Source organism: Rissa tridactyla, chromosome 2 (assembly GCF_028500815.1).
Source record: "Rissa tridactyla isolate bRisTri1 chromosome 2, bRisTri1.patW.cur.20221130, whole genome shotgun sequence".
Lineage (NCBI taxonomy): Eukaryota > Metazoa > Chordata > Aves > Charadriiformes > Laridae > Rissa > Rissa tridactyla.
In genome coordinates this window covers 144165747-144179543 of record NC_071467.1, presented here as the reverse complement: position 1 = coordinate 144179543, position 13797 = coordinate 144165747, and the positions used below count along the sequence as shown (strand labels likewise).

Genomic DNA, 13797 nt, shown 5'->3' with positions numbered 1-13797 from the left:
GGTGGCATTGCACAGCAACTGAAATAAATAATCCATTTTAGGATACAATTTTAAGAAGAAACTGTTAAGGGCTATATGTGGTATTACTATTAATGTCTTGGTTTTGACATGTTTAACATACAGCTATTTTTTAAAAGTCCTATATTGCATAGAAGCTTGCCTCGTCCGTTTCTGTAATTTTGGAATTTTCCTTTTTGAAAAGAAAAAAATAAACACAGTTCATAAAACACAGTCCTATTTAAATTCTCTTTTCTTTTTGCAGCAGATGGAATGCGAGCAAAAACAGAAAAGATAAGATCTTCTCTGAAGAATGTGAAAAGAGATACAGGAAAACCAGAGAAACTTAAATATAAGCCACTCACTGGGAAGGTGTTTTACCTTGATATTCCATCAAATGTGGTCTCTGAAAAAATAGGAAAGGACCTTAAAGAACTGGGAGGGGTAAGTTAATGAACAGAGACCTTTATGAAACTAGAAGAAAATCTGCGCATGTGCAATGCCGTTCCCATGTTCTTTGTGACTGCGTTTTAATGTTGTTTGTATTTTGTACGATGGGATTTTATTTTTTTTACTTTTGTCTTAATGTTTAGTACAATTAGCTTATCAACAAACTATTTTGTGTGGTTTTGCTAGAAGCTGCTTTACTAATTGTAACAAAAGTGTTTTATTATAAAGGTTTGTTTTCAGTTGATTATTCATTTTCTTAAAATTTTATCCAAATTTAGTAAGTTTCATTGTTAGAGGTGTTTGGGTTTTTTTCTGCTGCTTCTGACTATGTTGACAGATTTATGTGTTACAACTAAAGTTGTTCATCTGAACCTGGAAGAGATTAGAGGAAGTGTTTTGTATATGCTTCCTAAACGTCAGTAGCTTCATTAAGTACTTTCTGCACAGAGTATGTTAATGAGTATTATTTTTAAATACTCTTATTTAAATCATAAGTTTTGTAAGCATCTTAATAGTTTGGGTTTTTTTTTTCCTAATTCACTATTCTGTATGGAAGAAACACTTTGATACAAGCAAGCAGAGGATAACGTAGTAACACACAAGCAATGCAATTGCTCAATCCACTTTAAAGTTGAATATTTTGAATTAGTGTAGGGGAATCTTGGCAGTTAAAGTATTAAACCCCCTTTAACCACAGAAGCAAGGGGGATCAGCTTAAATTGTTAGCTATTCTCAGTGTTGCTTTGGCAAAACTTCTGTGACTTCAGAGAAGCACTGAGCAGTTTTACGAAATTGATGCTCATAAATCAAGATGCTCTCTGAAATTATCGTAGAGGCAAGGAATAGCAATAACAAGGTTTCAAGTTAAATGCATCTCTTTACATTTGGCATTAAATGAGTACGTGCAATCTTTTGTCTTTCTATCTATAACACAATTTTAGGAATTCATATGTGAAAGATAAGGTTGCAAATCAAAGACTGAAAAGAAGTTTTACTGGTTTATTCTGATGAAATGCCTAAATCTGAGGTGCCCAGCACCCTCAAGATCAACTACTGTATGTGTTTCGTTGTTACTTGTATGGAGTGCACTCAAAAGTGCCTGTCTCTGTGTGTGCCATTTCTGAAAATGGTACTTGGAGCAGAATTGGAAGGCATGGTTTCAAGCTTGTGCCATTTGTGCTTCCCATACTGAGTAGTGGAGGAGAGGAAAACATTTTAAGCTACATAAACTGGCAATAAGTAACAAGGCAAATAGAGGTGATAATCATACAACTGTTGGTAACGAATGGAGGAAAATGGAAGAGAATAAGTATAGGATAACCATATATTTTGTCTTGCTGAGTATGAAAATATTTGTATGACGTTTTCTACGTTTATGAGAAGTGTTCACACTGTAGGTGTGAAACATGGTAACTATCCTGAATTTTTAATTTTTCTATATTTTGAGTGATATACATCACTAAACTCAGTGAACGTATAGCTTCTTGCAAAGTGTACACATGCCTTTCAGTTTATCTGAACACTTCTATGTAATTTTTGTTACATAAAATTATCTAAACTGTGATTTTTCCTTTAATTATTCTGTTAATTCTCAATGCAGCATTTGAATTCTTCTATTTGGAAAGTATTACAGCTAGATAGTTGCAAGAATTATAATAATCAAAACAAAGCAAAGCTCTTTTGATAGAGATTATGAAATTAAGAAATTGGAATAAGAATTTGTGACTTGTAAGAGGCTACTACAGCTCAACTGTAATTGTCATCCATATCTTTAAAAAATAGCTTCTTGTTAATTCGATGTTTTTGAACTTAATTATTCTAGAATTTTTCTCACTTTTCTTTGAAGTATGCAATGTAAAATTGAGTACTGATTTATTGTCCTGAAATAAATATTTGCTTTATATCTTTATATTTAGAGAGTGGAGAGTTTTCTTAGTAAAGATATCAGCTATCTGGTGTCTAATAAAAAGGAGGCAAAATTTGCACCAGCTCTTGGTCAGATTTCTCCTGTTCCGAGCCCAGAATCTGCACGTAATGGAGGAAATAGTTCACCTCATCCTAGTAACCGAAAAGATCGACATGATGGAAGTTCATTTAAGATAGTAGATACAGTAAGTTTCTTAGTAATAATACTGCATATCAGATACAACCCATGGGATACGCTGTTACAATTTTTCTCCTATTTTGTTTTCTAAAGATGGCAACAGTTCCTTGTGTGAATAAGGTTTTGGGGTTTTTTTATTTTATTTTATTTTTTAATAAGTCAAACTTTTAAACTAGTTCAGGCTAACTTGTTAAACTTAACTAACTCAACTAATGAAGCAAAGTTTCAAAAACCAATTAAAAAAGGAACCTTTTCTGCAAATAAGCAGACTATACTAAAATCCGTTCTAATACTGTATGCCTGATTTATAATTAAACATTTACATTGTTATGTTTGACAGCTGGATCAACATGGATAGGCTTGCGATGGCATCCAGTGGTTCTTGTCTCTTTAGCAGCACAGCCTATTAATATCTGGCTGCTGTGACATTGTTAATGTAGATATCTACGGAAGCGCTCTTTGATAGTAGTTCAAGGAAATAATTAAAAACAAACATTATGAATATTAAGTTTTTCTGAGCTCTTTTTTAGAAGATCACATTAATTGGAACAGTTAGTATCTGAATTTGTGCAGGTTTATGTGAAGTTTCTTACATGGGCAAGTCTTGCGTTCTTTCAGAATACAGCTGGAAACAATTAGCTGTACTATATACAGAGTGCTTACCTAAAAACATGACTATAGGCCGGTCTGTGGACTGGTCTTTGAGTTGCATAGGTGAGATCACCTCATTTTGCAAATAACCTGGACAGGTAAAGGCTTGCTCAACAAACAGCATGCAGTGCAAAGGAGATGCACTGGTGATAGAAAAGATGGGGATAAGATGGCGGCTATTATTATATTGATGACTGTTAGCTTAATTTGGCACAAGTCCAGCTAACGGAACCTCATTTTTTGGTGTGTGCCACTGGCTAATTATTCCCACCATGTTTTTTTGTTCCAGCACCAACATTACTTCAGCCACGCAGTGACCTACTTTGGCTGAAAATGACTACTTGTTGTTTGGGGTTTTTTTTCGGTTTGTTTTGTGCCCCCCTCCAGTCGTATCAACACTAACCTTGTTGGGAACATCTGAATTAATGAAAAATAGCAGTACAGTAAACAAAAGACTGTCATAGCTAAAATACGTATTTGTTACCAACAGTGTAAATTGTTTTACGTTCTGTTTTTTTGAAGTGAGTTCTAACTTGCTACAAATGTGTTTCTGTTTTAATGTAGGTACGTATGAGCAGAGGAAAATCCTTAGTTGAAAAAGCAATCAAAGAGCAGGTAAACCAAGTAATCAATGAATTTGTGCTTGAGAAACTCTGGTTTTCCTCTTCTAGAAAACAAGCAGTAGTAAGAGTGGTCTTAGTGATCTAAAAGAGAATTCCCTCATGGAACGTTCAGGCAGAAGTGGAGGGATTTTCCTAAGTAAAACTGTCAGGTCATGCTCTCTGCCTGAAAAATTGAAAGTCTGGAGTCTTGTGGCCAGTGTTATAATTTATCAGGATTGCTGATACAGCTAGCATTTGAGAGGTACTCATGAAGTTAATGTATAAATTCACTGTCTTCAAATCTTAGTTACTATATGTAGTATATATAGTACAATATAGTACTTTCTCTTTATATATGTAGTACTATATGTAAACTAAAATGTGACAATAGAAAACAGTTTGGACTTTATGAAAGGTTAAATATAATCTTTTGGTGGTGAAGTGCTGTGATGTGGAGATGGAAAAAGCTGAGGAGAGCGATAGTCTTTTGGCAAGAAGCAAAGTATCTGTGCTTTAATCTCAGCTTTCATATTACATGTTGTAATATCTTTGTATTTTACATAATCTACCATATATTGCTTAAAATTATTAATATAATTTATTGTTTGCAGGACTTAATCCCCTCTGGTAGTATACTATCCAACGCTTTGAGTTGGGGAGTGAAGATACTTCATATCGATGGTAAGTATTTTTGTTTGATGAAGCCTAACTTGCATTTATAACATTTGCTTATTCGTTTAATGAATTCAAAATATTAAAAATGACAAATTGCTTCACACATACAAAAATGAACTCAGCTGAGTGCAATTCTCTCTCTTTTTGCCAGATGTTAAGAACTACATTGAACAAAAGAAAAAGGAGCTTTACCTAATCAAAAGAGCAGGGAGTTCTTTTAAAGATGTGGTAAGTGATTCTTTGCAATATGTGAAAATGCTTCATTAACTGTGAAAATGTTTCATTAACTGAAAAAACACAGGTGTACTAAATACTACCTACCGTGAAACTTACAGATTTTATTTTTATAAAGTCTTGCTCATGTTCAGTTTTTCACAGACTAGTATATTTTAGAATTGATTTAAAAATGATCTTTGGAAAATAGAAAGTATTAGCTATACATTTCAGCATTATTCAAAAATAAATTCCACAGTAGCATTGATTAAATAATGTGTTGACCTTTGCTCTTGCAAAGGATATCTAAGAATCAGAAGTACTGAACGATCTGAAATTTCCATTCTGCCTGCCTCAAAAATAATAAATAATAAGAAAATTGTAGCTTGGTTTTAATATAGTGTAGACTGTGGTTAAGCTGCCTTGTATAATTTTTCCCTATGACACAGTGATTAGAAACCCTTTTCTTTTGATGGACTATTTTGAAGAATCACAGTTAAATTTCCTGAAGAAATATCTCTGAGGAATCTGTGTCAGTTGCTTGACTCTGCATCTTTTCCTTACGAGTCTTTTAAAGAACTAGTATAATGCATCTTTGAGCTGTTCTGCTGATAATGTGCAGTTGGCATGTGAAAATCACGATTTCTCCAGATTTTAGTGTATGATCTAGCGAGTCACTGAAACTATTTTAGCTGCTTGTATGCTCCTTCTGCAGTTGCTCTGTAATTGAAATTAAACGTGAAGTTGTACAATTGTCTAGTCTAGGCAGGGGGCTGTGATAAGTAAACGGAAACATACCATCTAGTGTATGTTATGTTGGTTTTGAATGCAGTATTGCGTAATTATTGAGGCCACATGAAATCCTCTGCTACGTCATCAGTGTTCATGGATAGCAAGGTCGGGTTTTTTTTGCAAGTAGTATAAAATAGGAGTTTCTACCTTTACCAGAGCCAATTACAGCTAACAGTTAATGCTTGAATGTAAACCTTACTTTTTTTCTGAAGACAAAATACTCCTTTTAATCTTCATTGCTAAAAAAAAAAATAATAAAGGCAACCTGTGTAAACCCATTCAAATGAGAAGAATTGTTTTAATTGGAGAATGTTGCTATCTGCAGGTTTTGGTGGCTTTTTACAGCTTGTAGTTAATTAGCATTTATAAAGTGTTGTAAAAATGTTGTCCGTATTTAAGAATCAGCTTTCAACCAGGGCAAGGTATTTTGGGGGAGCAAAAGAGAGTAAGTGAATAAATTTACCTGTGTGGGGTTTTGTTTAGTTTTGGTTTTAGGAAAAATAAATTGAAACATCTCGAGGAGAACACTTTTGTAGCGTAGAAATAAATATTTCTTTGTGAAACATGTCACTGTATTTCTGAAGTACTAATGAGCTTATTTTCCTGCAGAATTTATTGTGACTGTGTACGAAGTCATGATTAGCACAGGGAGACCCTCATAACTTGAAATTAGCTACAGCTAAATCTTTATTAAAATGCAGAATAATATTCACAGGAATTTTATACCTTCTCTCTTTTTTCAACAGGGAAAACAAGGTACTGCTTCAAAGTCAAGAAGTAAGTATTTCAATATTTGTTTTCAATAAGTATTTAAATTTTTTTATTTTGCCTTATGTTCTGAATGGTTAAAAATGTACTACAGTTCTCATCTGGTCAAGTGAGCTGCTGTATTCTAACTTGTATGTAAAAAAACTTAATGGAAACCAAGAGTTTGACACAAACATGTACATAATGAGTTCTAAAGTAGTGTCTGCTTATTTATTCAGCTACTGGAGTAACTTTCTGAATGAAGAAAAGTATTTCTCGTAATTTCCTTTTCTGCCCCTTGAGCAGGTAGACTGAAAAATCCATTTGTCAAGGTGGAAGATAGAAGTCGGTAAGTGTTCTCTTCATGCGTTCAATAATGTGGGTCTCAGAATAATTCAGAAATATTTAGTATGGCTTGAGGAAGTAGCCTTGAGATGTCAGTTTCCTTCGACTTCCTGACTTTAGGTGCCAGACATACTGACCTCTTATAGTAAGAGACAAAATTTTCATCTCTGCATGCTCTGGGTAGGTATCTATGTTTAGCCACTGAAGGAGACTGAGCAGGTAGTAGTATAGAAGGGAATATTTGTAATAGATTATGGAAGTGGAAAGTTAATGCATAGCTCCAGTTTGTATTGGGTTCTTTGGGTTACGTTATAAGGGCCGTATGAATGAAAAGGAAATCTGGAAGCTTTGAACATCTTTTCATTGATCCAAATTCTATAGCCCAAAGGCCAGTAAAACTTCGTAACTAAATTCCAGTCCTGTAGTCCTAACTCAATGATATTAATCTCCTGCAGAGACTGTTTAGATGTAAGGAAAGGGAATTTGTTACAGTTAAAATCATACATTGAAATTAGGTTTTAATTTCCTGTTCAATCATTTCTTTTTAAAGGAACAAAAAAAAAAAGCTATTAATCTGATTTCAACATCCACAGTCACATGAAATCTGTTATTTTCAGGCTTTAAAATTTTCACATCTTTCTGGTCCTGTAATTGATCTGACCTGGTTGTGTAAGGAAATACCAGTTTGCCAGAAGTTGAGAGAACAATGAATTATAAAAAAGTGCAGTTCTGCACAGCATGTTTTGCACCTTATATTCTTAACTTCTGCTTTATGATGATGTTTATAAGCTCCAAATTCTTTGACCTGATTTCTTTGACACTTTCCTGAATTAAGAAAACAGCTTTAAACCTGGTCTTACGTTGTGAGTTGGTGTAATAGGTACGAGGGACATGAGGGTAGTGGGACAATTTGGACAAACACAGTTGTAAGTACAAGAAATTTGTATATAAATATGTGTGAATTTGACTTCTGAATGTAGCTGTGTACCAAACACCCGAAACACTTTAAAATGTTTATGTAACATAAACCATGTGTTTTTTAATGTTTAAATGTTTATGCAACATAAGTAACAGTTCAGAAGCAGAACAAGATGCTTAGCTGTCCCTATTATGTTTTCCAGATGTGCTCTTTTTCTTCTGCCTGTGTAGCTTGTAATAGCAATGTGGGGAAAAAAAAAATGAGACTGAACTCTAGCATCGGCATTTCAGTCAAATGATTCAGTATGTGAACTTTTGGCATGCCCTATTTTAAACATTTTTAATATATTAGAGCAATGGTACAGTTACTAGTTCAGATATCTTTCTAAGTTCAATGCTGTATGGGAAAGCTGTCTTTCTGGCAGATGAAAAGGTCAGGTTTTATATTTTGAATGGTGAATTGTTTAAAACTTGTCAAAAAGGAAGAAAATGGTAACATGGAAAAAAAAAATGTAATGCATTGTATGTTAGGAACTGCTGTTACTACTTCTCAGGAACACACATGCACAATCATCCAGATTTTTCTTAGTTTTATTGGTTACCCAACTCTCAACAATAAATAGGCATGAAAGCCATATTCCAGGGAATGTGTAAGACAGCTGTGGCAATTCAAGGCAAATCTTATTTTGAGAAAGTATCAAGTTTATATGACGGAAGAAATGACTTACTCTAGGATGTTTATCTACTTAGCATTCTGTGTACGTTATATGTAAAAGAAAAACACTTTTTCAAGATTTTTGACCTGATTGTAGTTTGTGCTATAAACTCCTTTTTCCATTCTGAGGGTTCTAATGCACTTGTTTTGTCTAATACAGCCACTACCGACCGTTTTATCTGCAGTTACCTAGTTTTCCTGTTCTGAACTACTGTGTTCCGAAACCGTATAGCCCGTTTGAGGTGGATAAGAAGCATCCTCCTGGTCAAAAGCAAACTCAGTATAAGCAAAGGTTTGTTGAAAACTTGTTATTGATGTGTGGATAGAGGAGAGGGTGGTTCTCTAAAATAATTCTAAAGTAATTGTTTTCGAAAATAATTGCTCTGCTTCTAATTTTGTATGATATTTAATACTAATATCCATGTCTTAGCTGATGTATTTGCTGCACTGTAACTGTTGGTGTCTGTCTGTCTTTCTGTACCCTCTTTCTCCTGTCTTTAGTCCTTTTTTTGGACATACAGATGCATACTTCAAAAAATGCAGCCTTCTCCTATCACTGTGGCTCAGCATAAGATTTTTTTTTTTTTTTTTCCTTTCTGCCACTGGTTTCTTCTTTGTCCTCATCTTGGATGCCATCCAGTAAGTATTTTACAGGAAATGGATTTCTTAAGACTTCTTTTGATATTTGTCAGTATAATGCCAAAGTAGGCAGTTAAAAAATTTTTAAAAGTGATATTCAGTCACAGTGCAAAATCTTTGTTAATAAAGAGCGCACATTGTTGATAAAGTCTGATTTATAGAAATTAGACTCTCCAAATACTGCTTCAACTCTTCAGAGATGAACAGTGGATGCCACTGCCCAGTAGAATTGAAATTGGTCTTGCAGCAAGCGTTTATATGATACGTTTTGGCATTTAGCCTCTGTTCGAGCATTCCAGATGTAGTTAGGACTTTTTGTAAATCAATTTTGTGATTTGAAGCTACTTAGGAGTCTTAATTATCTGTGGGTCTTTTTGATGAATCAAACTATTGTTTTGAATTTCTTCTACCTAGCATATCTGGAGTATTAATGATTCTTTCATTGACTTCTAAAATTGATTCACCTGGGAGACGAAAGATATTAGGTGAAAGCTAGCTTTGCTATATGTGGAACTTGCTGTATCTAGTAACTTTTGCTGCTTTTCAGTCCTCATGGTCTAAGACTTATTTAGGTTTGATACTTGTTTTCTTTATAAAATAGCTTCTCCACCAGGGTCTGCGTCCACCTCTTCAGGTTCTGTCCAGTCTTCACCATTATTATATTACTGGAGGTTTTCAGCTGAGGTTGCCGTGATGAATTTTATTCTTTTATTTTTTAATTGCAATGAATGTAGTGGCAGAAAAAGCAAAGCAACTATACTAGAGCAGCAACTCTTAAAACAATAAGACAATTTCTAATGCTGTCTGTTCAGAGCGGGTTAGAAAGGCCCGTTCTTTTTAAAGCCTTAAAAAAAAAAAAAAAAGAGAGGGCGACAGTTTTCCTTTAATTTATAGGTATTAAAGAAGATGATATATTAAAAATTTCAGGAGTTATGTTTGAATATTCCTATTTAATGTTTCAGGTTGGCACATGCCAAAGAGATACTTAGGTGGGAGATTATTTCATATTCAGCAGGTAAACGTGTAGAATGTCAGTTTCAGGAAAGAGAAAAGGGAGCGTTCACTTGTTTTGTCTTTATTTATGAAAAAACTTGTTGCAACTAAGTTGCCAATTCTACTTGCTTCTGTGTCAGGCAAAACCTGAGGCATTATTCAATTTTCAGATGATAAATGCTGTTGCTAATATCCTGCTTTACTGATTCTCTGTGATTTTTACAGTTCTGAGGATGGAAGGTGAAAAGAGGAGTGTAATAGTAAAACTAGACAGTTAGGTGGAGTCTATCCTGTGGAACTCAGCAAATGCAGGTGCTACCAATTTAGACTTGTGTATACTTACTACGCTGAGCAATACATTGCTATGCTTTGTAAGTTAGAGATTTTTTCAGGAGAGATTTTTTGATGTAAAGTCCTGAGAGTACATCTGTGCAGATACTTGGTAAAGTCTGTCAGAATGATTTTTGGCTAGACAGGGAGATGGCACTATTTACTCTGAAGTAAAAGGGAAGTAGAGATCGATGGTTTTGCTTTACCGCTAGCATATCATCCTTGGGTCGCTTAATAGTGAATTGCAGCAAACTAGCTCTCCCCAGACGAGGACTCTGAAGGTCATGGAGCAGCTATTGAAAACCGCTTATTTTAATCTCCAGGAAGAACTTAGGGTTCATTCCCTCAAGTTTCCACTAGAAACCTAGAAAAACTGTTTCCACTGTACATAGAAAAACAGGACAAAATGGCATTTGGTCAGCATAGTCAAAATATACATAGAACCAACAAATACGACTGTTCTTTACTTTTACCAAAGAGTGAGAGTTCATCTGTTAGACCAAGTGTTTTTGCTGCGTGTTTCCTTGGCATCAAAAATACTGGCAGTTGATGAGATGTTAAAGACTTTTTTTTTTTTCTATTTTTGATTTTATCAAGCCTACTTTTCTTTTATTGGCTATGTACAGAGAATTGCAATATGTCCTTCGATTTGTGAAGTGAGGTTGGGTTTTTTTAGTGATTTATTTCTTTTTTTTCATTGTTTATTCTGAGTCAGTGATAGTAGTACATCTGTACTAACCTGGATGCTTTATGCATATATGTAGTTCCACTGGGTCTGCCTGTCTTGTTGCAGTAAATCTTTTTTTAATTAATGTGTAATTTTTCTCTTGACTGATGTAATGTAAGTAGTTTGAGGGGAAATACAGAGGTGATTGTTTTTTGTTTCAGTTAGGGGAATAAGAACGAACATGCTGTGAGAGGAAAGTACAGAGCTCAGCTCCATATTTGAGACTCATTAATACATCTTTTATGTTAACAGAAACAAAATAAATAGTGACAAGGACTGTGGAATTCCCGTTCAGCTCCCTCAGAAGGACAAAAAAAAGAGAGGATATTGTGAATGTTGTGGGAAGAAATATGAAGATCTGCAAACAGTATGTGAAATGTCAAGTATATGCTTTGATACAGTCATATGTCTTAAGTGTGGTATCAACAATGGTTTCTACTTGCTAGTGTAATGTATTTTTTTGCCTTAAAAGATTTCTGAATATATCTCCTAAAAAGCAGCAAGTGGCTATTTTTTTCCCTTAAAGGTTTTAATTCTTGATTTCTGCCTCTGTGTGGTAGCTGAAGACACTAATAGCTCATGCCTGAGAGACATTGGTAATAAATTAATGATATTTACTTACTGCTCCATATCATACTGTTGACTCATGTATTCATGGCTGCAGCATTAAATTTGTTTCATGTTTTTTCTTTAATTCCAGCATCTCGAAAGTGAACAGCACCGAAATTTTGCACAAAGCACACAGTATCAAATTGTTGATGATATAATCTCAAAGTTTGTTTATGAGTTTGTTGAATACAAAGATGATGCAAAAAAAATAAAAAGGTAAGTTAACCTTTTTACCTAAATTTTAAAGTCTCTGTGAGCTAAGACATCAAACATACTTAGTTTTGAAATTCTGGACATCTTGCTCTAAAAGCTTTCTGATGTTCTTAGTAGCCTAAGAACAGCAAATGATATCCTCCTTGGTTAATCTAATCTCCTTACCAGTGGAAAAACTTTTCCCAGTCTGATCTAGATCTTCCTATCTATACTCTAAACCTTTTAGCTTCTGTCCTGCCTGTGACAAAGAAAGCAGATTTTCCTTTCTTCTTCATAGCTCAAAAGCTTAAATGGGAGAGAAGGACTTGTTTCATGCCTTGGACTGTAGGCACCAGTGTTTTCATTACTTGAACAGTAATTCAGTTCAAGGTTGTTCTGGTTTGTTTGCGAATGAGTCAGGAGATAAGGAATAACTTTCTTATTTCTTTTAAAAGAAAAAAAAAAGTATTGAATAAATAGATATTCTTGGTGAAATCAAAGGAAATGCATAGTCAAACAACTGATATCCTAATGAAGGCAAGCCTCTATTCCTTTTGTGGTTTAAAAATACTGAGTGGTTAGGCTTGAAATACTATGTCAAGAAAAGCATATATAATTACGCTAATTTTGTGTGTATATATCATAGAATATTTAGAAGTATTTATAGTCATTAGGTTATATTCATTAGCTTCTTTTGTTCTTAATACCACTGTTAACTGACATGTACTGAAATAGTAGACTGATTACTTCATGTATTTTTAAAACAATTGCATTTTTAAAACAGTTGCATATGGAGTTATGTTACCCATGTTTCTTTCAAGTGTTTGTTAATAATTTTAAACAATTTCATTGTAGGACAAAATGTAGTACAGGATATTTTTCTCCTATGATTGGAAAGATAACCAGAGCAGATGAGCTGAAAGAAAGACTGAAAAAGCAACGCGTTTCACTGAAAAGTTATTCGTGGAAGGATGCGGCAATGCGGGCACTCAAACTGGATCGCCAGCCTGCAGAAGTACAACCAAATTCTGTGCCAATACCTACCCCTGTTCCTGGATCTGTCTGTTCAGTTCTTTATTGTCACCAGTCACAACCTTCAGAACTAAAAAGTAAATTCAGAAATAATGATGAAAATACTAAAACGGATTGCTCCTGTGCTGCAAACTTAAGAGAGACTGTTGTATCATCAAATTTCGTACAACCACCCCCTCAGAAAGATGACAAAGCATATACGGAGAACTTGTCTCCAGCTTATGAGCCATTCAGTAAAGAAATACTGGAACCAGAAGTAAATAAAAAGAACATACAGTGTTTTCAGGAAGGTACGTGTACTTTATATTCTCATACACAAGTCACAGATTTCAGTGAAAAAGACAAACACCTATCACAGACAAAACGAAAATTAAATAATGCAGTAGTTCTACCAGCGAAATGCTTGAAAAAAACAGATGCCAATCCTACATTTGTCAAGAAACAGGGTGATTTATGTGATAATCATCAACAGATGCAGCACAATGTAGTTCTGGAGGCTGAGGTATCTGATAGTGCTATAAACAAAGAACTTAATGAATCGGCTGCCAGCCCTGCACATAGTTCACCATCTGGAAAGCTGCGCAGAAAAGTGAAGCTTTACTTGGGAAGAAATAAGAGAGAAACCCGGAAACAGAATATGGAGTTATGCGTAAAGTGTACAGATGGACTGTCTGTGCCCGAAGAGAAGAGAAGTTCTTGTAGCTCACCAGTGCAGGCCCTACTGGAATTATTTCAGACAAGTGAAATAAACTCAGAATTTGGAGGTTTTTCAGGTTACACTGAGACCAAAGGTTCGACTAGCATAAAAGATACATGGGAAGGGCAGAACACAAATGTTATGTGGTCATTATTTTCCTCCTCATCCTCATCCCCATTTGTTGGATTTTAATGCTGCTTTATTTAATGTAATGATTTTCAAATAAACTTGCAAATTTAAGATTTTATTCATGGAAACTTTAATTGCTGTATTATATGTACAGAGGGTTTTCAAGTTTTTTAATGCAAAAACTTCTGTATGTGTAAATATAAAAAATAAAACTAAGGTGGCGTTTGTTTTTTTCTAAAA

General features: G+C 34.4%; 1 protein-coding gene across 4 annotated transcripts in view; it reads left to right on the top strand.

Moving 5' to 3' along the window:
- The window catches only part of DBF4 (DBF4 zinc finger), a 16626-nt gene extending 2829 nt beyond the window's left edge, over window positions 1-13797 (top strand). For 2 of the 4 annotated variants that reach the window (XM_054192124.1, XM_054192121.1), the window contains exons 2-12: window positions 263-441; window positions 2364-2558; window positions 3767-3817; window positions 4416-4485; window positions 4631-4707; window positions 6231-6261; window positions 6535-6580; window positions 8370-8501; window positions 11151-11265; window positions 11599-11723; window positions 12555-13797. In XM_054192124.1, coding sequence (XP_054048099.1) covers window positions 271-441; window positions 2364-2558; window positions 3767-3817; window positions 4416-4485; window positions 4631-4707; window positions 6231-6261; window positions 6535-6580; window positions 8370-8501; window positions 11151-11265; window positions 11599-11723; window positions 12555-13620 — 2079 coding nt within the window. In that variant the 5' untranslated portion in view covers window positions 263-270 and the 3' untranslated portion in view covers window positions 13621-13797. The remainder of the gene's footprint in view (window positions 1-262; window positions 442-2363; window positions 2559-3766; window positions 3818-4415; window positions 4486-4630; window positions 4708-6230; window positions 6262-6534; window positions 6581-8369; window positions 8502-11150; window positions 11266-11598; window positions 11724-12554) is intronic. The other 2 variants (XM_054192123.1, XM_054192122.1) reach the window with 2 other exon arrangements.